The 7,863-nt window shown below is 41.8% G+C and overlaps 1 protein-coding gene across 1 annotated transcript; it reads left to right on the forward strand.

Annotated features, from left to right (window-relative positions):
• On the forward strand, window positions 1-7,298 carry Rbm15 (RNA binding motif protein 15). The gene is made up of 2 exons (XM_027922038.2): window positions 1-2,882; window positions 6,928-7,298. Exons 1-2 carry the CDS (start codon window positions 14-16, stop codon window positions 6,948-6,950), a joined length of 2,892 nt encoding a protein of 963 aa, XP_027777839.1. The 5' UTR covers window positions 1-13; the 3' UTR covers window positions 6,951-7,298.
• The last annotated feature ends 565 nt before the right edge of the window (window positions 7,299-7,863 follow it).

Raw genomic sequence — 7,863 nt, forward strand, 5'->3', positions numbered from 1 at the left:
AGCTAATTGACCAATGAGATCCGCGGGGCGGGATCCTTTGCCGCGGCGGAGTCCAAGATGGCGGCGTGCGGTTCCGCTGTGTGAAACGAGCGCGGGGTGGCGGGTTAATCAGCTCCGCGGAGGCGACCTCCGACTACCCGCAACAATGAAAGGAAAAGAGCGCTCGCCAGTCAAGCCCAAACGCTCTCGTGGTGGTGAGGAATCGACTTCCCGCGGGGAGCGGAGTAAGAAGTTAGGGGGCTCTGGTGGCAGCAACGGGAGCAGCAGCGGCAAGACCGACGGCGGCGGCGGGTCGCGGCGGAGCCTTCATCTGGACAAGTCCAGCAGCCGAGGTGGCAGCCGCGAGTATGACACTGGTGGGGGCAGCTCCAGTAGCCGCATGCATAGTTACAGCTCCCCTAGCACCAAAAATTCCTCGGGCGGGGGCGAGTCGCGCAGCAGCTCCCGGGGTGGAGGCGGGGAGTCACGTTCTTCTGGTGCCGCCTCCTCAGCTCCTGGCGGAGGGGACGGCGGGGAGTACAAGACCCTGAAGATAAGCGAGTTGGGGTCCCAGCTGAGTGACGAAGCGGTGGAGGACGGACTATTTCACGAGTTTAAGCGCTTTGGGGATGTAAGTGTCAAAATCAGTCATCTCTCAGGTTCTGGCAGCGGGGATGAGCGGGTAGCCTTTGTGAACTTCCGGCGGCCAGAGGACGCGCGGGCGGCCAAGCATGCCAGAGGCCGCCTGGTGCTCTATGACCGGCCTCTGAAGATAGAAGCTGTGTATGTCAGTCGGCGCCGCAGCCGCTCCCCTTTAGACAAAGATTCTTATCCTCCGTCAGCCAGCGTGGTCGGTGCCTCTGTAGGAGGTCACCGGCACCCCCCTGGAGGAGGAGGTGGAGGCCAGAGATCACTTTCCCCTGGTGGCGCTGCCTTGGGATACAGAGACTACCGGTTGCAGCAGTTGGCGCTTGGCCGCCTGCCCCCTCCACCTCCTCCACCATTACCCCGAGAGCTGGAGAGAGAACGAGACTACCCGTTCTATGAGAGAGTGCGCCCAGCATACAGCCTTGAGCCAAGGGTGGGAGCTGGAGCAGGTGCTGCTCCTTTTCGAGAAGTGGATGAGATATCACCCGAGGATGATCAGCGTGCTAACAGGACGCTTTTCTTGGGCAACCTAGACATTACTGTGACAGAGAGTGATTTAAGAAGGGCTTTTGATCGCTTTGGAGTCATTACAGAAGTAGACATCAAGAGACCTTCTCGTGGCCAGACCAGTACTTATGGCTTTCTCAAATTTGAGAACCTAGACATGTCTCATCGGGCCAAGGTAGCAATGTCTGGCAAAATTATAATTCGGAATCCTATCAAAATTGGTTATGGTAAAGCTACACCCACTACCCGCCTCTGGGTAGGTGGCCTAGGACCTTGGGTGCCTCTTGCTGCCCTGGCACGAGAATTTGACCGATTTGGCACCATACGCACTATAGACTACCGAAAAGGTGATAGTTGGGCATATATCCAGTATGAAAGCCTGGATGCAGCTCATGCTGCCTGGACCCATATGCGGGGATTCCCACTTGGTGGCCCAGATCGTCGCCTTAGAGTAGACTTTGCAGACACAGAACATCGTTACCAGCAGCAATATCTGCAGCCTCTGCCCTTGACTCATTATGAACTGGTGACGGATGCTTTTGGACATCGAGCACCTGACCCTTTGAGGGGTGCTCGGGATAGGACACCACCCCTACTATACAGAGATCGCGATAGGGACCTTTATCCTGATTCTGATTGGGTGCCACCTCCACCCCCAGTCCGAGAACGCAGCACTCGGACTGCAGCTACTGCTGTAACTGCTTATGAGCCACTGGACAGCTTGGATCGAAGGCGCGATGGCTGGTCCTTAGACCGGGACAGAGGTGATAGAGATATACCCAGCAGCAGAGACCAGCCTAGGAAGCGTCGGCTGCCTGAGGAGAGTGGAGGCCGACATCTGGATAGGTCTCCTGAGAGTGACAGACCACGGAAACGTCACTGCGCTCCTTCTCCTGATCGCAGTCCAGAACTGAGCAGTAGCCGGGATCGTTACAACAGTGACAATGATCGGTCTTCCCGTCTTCTTCTCTTGGAAAGGCCTTCTCCAATCAGAGACAGACGAGGTAGTTTGGAAAAGAGCCAGGGTGACAAGCGAGACCGTAAAAACTCTGCATCAGCTGAACGGGATAGGAAGCACCGGACAGCTGCTCCCACTGAGGGAAAAAGCCCTTTGAAAAAAGAAGACCGATCTGATGGGAATGCACCCAGCGCCGCCAATACTTCATCAAAATTGAAGTCCCCTTCCCAGAAACAGGATGGGGGGACAGCTCCTGCAGCAGCAGCCTCTCCCAAACTCTGTTTGGCCTGGCAGGGCATGCTTCTACTCAAGAACAGCAACTTTCCTTCCAACATGCATCTCTTGCAGGGTGACCTCCAAGTGGCTAGCAGTCTTCTTGTGGAGGGTTCAACTGGAGGCAAAGTGGCCCAGCTCAAGATTACTCAGCGTCTCCGATTGGACCAGCCCAAGTTGGATGAAGTAACTCGACGCATCAAAGTGGCAGGGCCCAATGGTTATGCCATTCTTCTGGCTGTACCTGGAAGTTCCGATAGCCGGTCTTCCTCTTCATTGGCAACATCGGACACTGCCACCTCTACTCAGAGGCCACTTAGGAACCTTGTGTCCTATTTAAAGCAAAAGCAGGCAGCTGGGGTGATCAGCCTCCCTGTGGGAGGCAACAAAGACAAGGAAAACACCGGGGTCCTTCATGCCTTCCCACCCTGTGAGTTCTCCCAGCAGTTTCTGGATTCCCCTGCCAAGGCACTGGCCAAATCTGAAGAAGATTACCTGGTCATGATCATTGTCCGTGGTGCGTCCTAAAGTCCATGTATAACTTGTATTTACTACTTTGACATGGTTCCTGTTTTGTGAAGTGTGATGGGATACAGCATCAGATCAGATTTTCTTTTTAATTAGTTGTTTAGTTGTCTTTTTTTTTTTTATATATATTTTTATAAACTTCTTTAAAATAGAAGTCAGGACAGTTTAGCTATTATTTTAAAGTGAAAGGGATGTCCTGAAAGTAGCAAAAGATGGATTTTCTTTAATTAGGAGTTTCTACCCTTGTGAGAAATTTTTTTCCAGTTTTTTCTTCATTTTTTTAAAACTTGATCTTAAAAAAAATCCTCAAAGTTACAAATCCAAATTTTTGAGAAATCAGAATTTGGAGAAAAGAACCCACTGACATTTACAGATAGTAAAATACACCGAAAAGTGGCTTGATTGATGTGTAGATAAATAATTCCATAAATGTTATATGTGTGACAGATTTGATCAGGGATCTCAAAAGCTTATGCTGGTAAATTGCTTAGCAGTATAATTATTTTAATCAGGTATTTGAGTGTTTCTACTAAAATACAGTTTATTCCCGGAGAGTTTGCTGTAACATGCATTTTTATCATTAGTTCTTGAGTTTTGTATCCCGTATTGCACTTTTGGTTTGTAGCTGTAATTGTTCAGTAAAAATTGAGGACTATGTTACAAACCATTTATGTCTTATGCTTACGCTAGTATGCAAGAATTGAGTAGGTGCTTTTAAAAATCAGATTTCTTTGGTCAGTTATAGGTGTATGGTGGTGTTTTTACTGACTTTTTCAGAGAGGTATAGCAGGTACAGTTCTAATTTAATTGTGTATATTTGAAAACTCAGTGTTTTTCATCAAAGATGAGTTTTTGTTTTTGAATCCATTTAAATTTCTGGTTTAAATAATAGAAAGAAGAGTGGTCTGCAGGCTCATAAGTCATCTTTTGTTTCATTGGGCATTAATCAACTAGGTTGCAGAATTTTTTTTGAAAGTCATTGTAATATGCTGTCAATGTGCTTTTTAGAAATTTTGCTTGTATTTTTTTTGTTTTTATAGTCAAACAGTAGTGGTGATATTACATTATTGAAAATGTTTTTAATATTTTTGAAGTTTCATGCGTAATATTTTCACCACTCTGTAGCCACAGAAATTTGAAATGTCAGTATAGGAAAGCCCTTTTTTTTAATTTGTCCAGACACCTATAATTAATATAATTTAGCCCATTTGTATGGGTTTTTTTTTGTTGTTGTTGTTATTGTTGTTCTTTTTTCTGTTTCCAAAGCTAAGGATGATATGACTTTGGGTTCTTCACAAGGGCTTGTGCAACTTTACAGTAATGAATGACTTTTTGTTTTAACTTTCTCATCTACCCCTCTGTTACCACCCCTTATTTCTCAGGTCATTAGTAACTATGTTTTTCTTCCTTGATTTAAGTGCTGAGGATGTCAGCTAAGGCCCTTGATATTTAATTATGAGGAGAAACTTTAGGACCTTCTGGATCATGGTCATGTTTCTATTCTGTGAAAGTGACTTATTCAAAGCCTGGCAGAACCCAACTGTTTTCTTTCTGTTATCAAATCTGGCAGTTTTGAAATAGCACCAATAATAACCCAGGGAAATGTCATGTAATTTTTATTTTCCATTATGACAGGTGTCTAATGCATGTCAGCATGAAAGCCTCATTACTACTGCGTCATCCTTCTTGGTTTTCACTATGCATTATAAATTTAAAAAAAAAAATTTTTGGAGGTTTGGGTTTGTTTTTTTTTTTTTTTTAAACTGGAAAACTAACCATTTTGAGAGAAGGAAAATACTAGGCTATGAGTATGAAGGTCCTTGATTTATCTGTAGAGAAAATACCCGAACTACAACCAAGACTTTGGATGACTTTTGATTCTAAAAAGCAGTGATTGGAGTGGAGTAGGCACCTATTCAGAAGCTAATGCAGGTGTGGAGTCTGTGTACATGGGGTTAAAGTTCAATTTGTAAGACAGATACATTTTTTCCAGTTTAAATAATTTCACTAACCATTAACTTTTGAATATCTTTTGATTAGATAGTTGGATAAATGATTTTGCTCTCTAGAGAGTGAAGTCCATGACATCTAATTTTACTATAAGCCAAAATGTGTGTGATTTTCCCTTTTTCTTTTCCTTTTTTTTTTTAAATTTGGTATGATAGCCTATTGAAGAGTACTGTGGTTTTTGCTCCATGTTTGTTTGAATCCTTATTTCGCATTGCTGCTTTTGTTAGATCTGGGCAATTTGTGCTTCAGTGTTTTTGAAACTGGCTTGATACCATTTCTAAATGTATGTATTATAAAAAGCTAATGATGTTTAGTTTGGTGCGTACCTTTAGAGTGCCATCATCCCGATGAATTTCTTATTTGTGTTGCCCATTCTGTTGTGCAGGTTCATAATAACTGTAAGTTATCTACTTAAACCTTCAGAATTTGAATGAAAGCAAAAGTCTAAAACTGGTTCTAATTCTTATTAGTCAGAATTTCAAAATCCCGACATTGGATGTTCTTTGTAACACCAAAATTTCTCTTTTTTTAAGTTTTCTTTAATTACTTCAGTGTAAATTATTTTTCAGGAACTCAGTTAAAATGAATGGAAAGAAAATTTCTTACATATATTATTTAATTATTTACTAAATATTACTGGTGAAAATAAGATAATTTAATAAGACTTAAGATCACAATTTCAAAATTAGAGAGAGCTGTTGCTCAACTTCTAGCAAATAATTGATATTGTTTTGTTGATTGTACCTGGGATTCCTCCTGTAAATATTTTTTCACAGGAAAACTTAAATTTCTGGTGTAAGATGTGTACCTTGACTCTCATCCACTGAGAGTAGATAGAGTTTTCCTTTACAAATTGCATCTTAAAATGTTCATCCTGTGGCTGATATAAGCTTTTGTCATGTCGAAGGTAATATACTCCCTTCTTGACTCCCATGAATCATTTGATGTACAGCAGTATAGGTCAGGTTTTTCAGAGTCAGACATTTCCAGGTTTATTTAAAAACTATTTTATGAGCAGGTGTTCACTGATATTATCACATTACTTTTTTGAAAAATGTAAGTCCAGTTTTTTACACAGTGAAATTGCTCATTTTGCAGGAATAGTACTGAACTGAAGTTTGGGTTCATATAGGAACCATTAACCAAAACATTTGTGGAAAAGGAAAGCCTCTTGAGAAGAGGGCCTTAATGACCTTTTATGTGAAAAAAAAAAATTTTTGGAGAGAATTTCTGGATTTTTTTTTTTTTCCTGTTTCTGTCCCAGAGTCTGATTTTGAGATAGGAGTTAGGAATGAGAAAAAGAGGAGAAATGGAGCTAACCCTGTTAATATTCTGGTTTCAGTGATGTCCCTAAAGAGAGAAAATGATTTCAGGTAACCACAGTAAAATGTTAAGCTTAATGAAAAGTTTTTATGTGTATGATTTAAACAGAGTTGAAAAACAAGAGTCCTGATGTGTTGTTTGATTGTTAGCAATTGTATGAGTGTTTTCTTAACAGAAAATAACAGCTGCTGTTTTTGGTAACATAGATGAAGGTGGATTTTTAAATGGGCTTTGTATCTTGACCCCTTTTGATAATAATGCTCCATATAAATTACAAATTGAAAGAAGAGGGGGTAAAAGTTTGACTAAACTCCACCTTTTTATAACTTCATTTTTAAAGTTATATTTAGGAGATGTTGATTGGTTATAAATTGCTTACAAACTTGCTTTTTCAGAAAAGTTTTGCCACATTTTGCTCAGTTATATGAGGATAAAAGATGTTTTCAGTCCTATGATCCTCAGTTGCAGTCTTTAAAAAAACTTACCTTATTGTTCTACTTGTTATTTGTGTATTCATACAGTAAAATCATTTCAAGGTTTGTGCCAGTGGGTATTATTGGTGCTTTTTGAAGTTGAGGTGGATGTCCTATCCAGGAAGGTCTTGTTAATATTATGTTCATCTATAATGGCATAGGGGAAATATATATATTTTTAATATTGTAAACGTTTGTACTGAATAACCTTTTTTTCCCCCCTGCAAGCAAAACTGGTGAACAGCGGATGAAGATATGGAATTCAAAGCTCTAATGGACCTTTTTGAAGAGAAGTTGTGGCTTATGTGGAGTTTACATGGGCCTCTGATGGAAGAAAGCTAATCTGTTTAGTATTTGTGCATTTTACTAAAATGGCAGCTTAACATTGTGTATCTGCTATTGTGATGCCAATGCCGGTGTTTTAAGTGGAAAAAAAAAATGACCTCTTTGCTTTGTGCTGTGTACACAAGAGTTCTGGAAAAGTAAAGAAAAACCCTTTTTATGGCTCACACAGCTTAAAAGTAGCTGTCACTCAAACGTGCGCTCACAGTTGAGCTGCTTTTGTTTTATTCTAAATAAATTGTTTCTTTTGAGGAAAATGTTTTTCTGCTTGGAAGTGAATTGACGGCAAACCTTGACCCCTTTGTTTGCAGCCGAGGGGGTACTTGCTGCTGCTCAGATCTTGTATGTCTTGAGCAAGAAGCAGGGAGACCATCAATTTCATTTTGACTATCACGGTGTGTCAATTCTGAAGGATCACTAGTGTTACCGTGACCCCCTTTGTTTGCAGTGAAGGGGATCCTTTGCTTCTCGGTCCTCAACGTGATGAGGGAATGGTGCTGTTTGCTGGCACGCAAGAAGCCGGGGCTAGCACCCTAAGCCTCACCACAGTGCACGAGTCGGGGGCTTTGCTGGTTTGAAGAGCTGGAGTTGCTGAAATTTAAGTTTTGATTTATTTTGTTCACCCATCACGTTTGGCCTTAGTTTCATTTTTAATTTGAAGAAAAGTTTGAAATTGCTTTATCTTGCACTTTTAACATTTCCACCAAATTGCCAAAAGAAGGAGAAATGCTCCGTTTGCTTTTTAAATGTTAATGATGATGTTAATAAAGCCTTTCCTGACACATTTGAGGAGCTCCTCCGTCTCCAGGGGCTTCTTACGAG

The sequence above is a fragment of the Marmota flaviventris genome, chromosome 10 (assembly GCF_047511675.1).
Source record: "Marmota flaviventris isolate mMarFla1 chromosome 10, mMarFla1.hap1, whole genome shotgun sequence".
Lineage (NCBI taxonomy): Eukaryota > Metazoa > Chordata > Mammalia > Rodentia > Sciuridae > Marmota > Marmota flaviventris.

Excerpts from the sequence above, each read along its gene's own strand:
- Rbm15 (XM_027922038.2), top strand. The coding sequence starts at position 14 with ATGAGATCCGCGGGGCGGGATCCTTTGCCGCGGCGGAGTCCAAGATGG. Across the intron at positions 2,883-6,927 it reads GGTCATGATCATTGTCCGTG|CAAAACTGGTGAACAGCGGA; the intron begins GTGCGTCCTAAA and ends CCCCCCTGCAAG.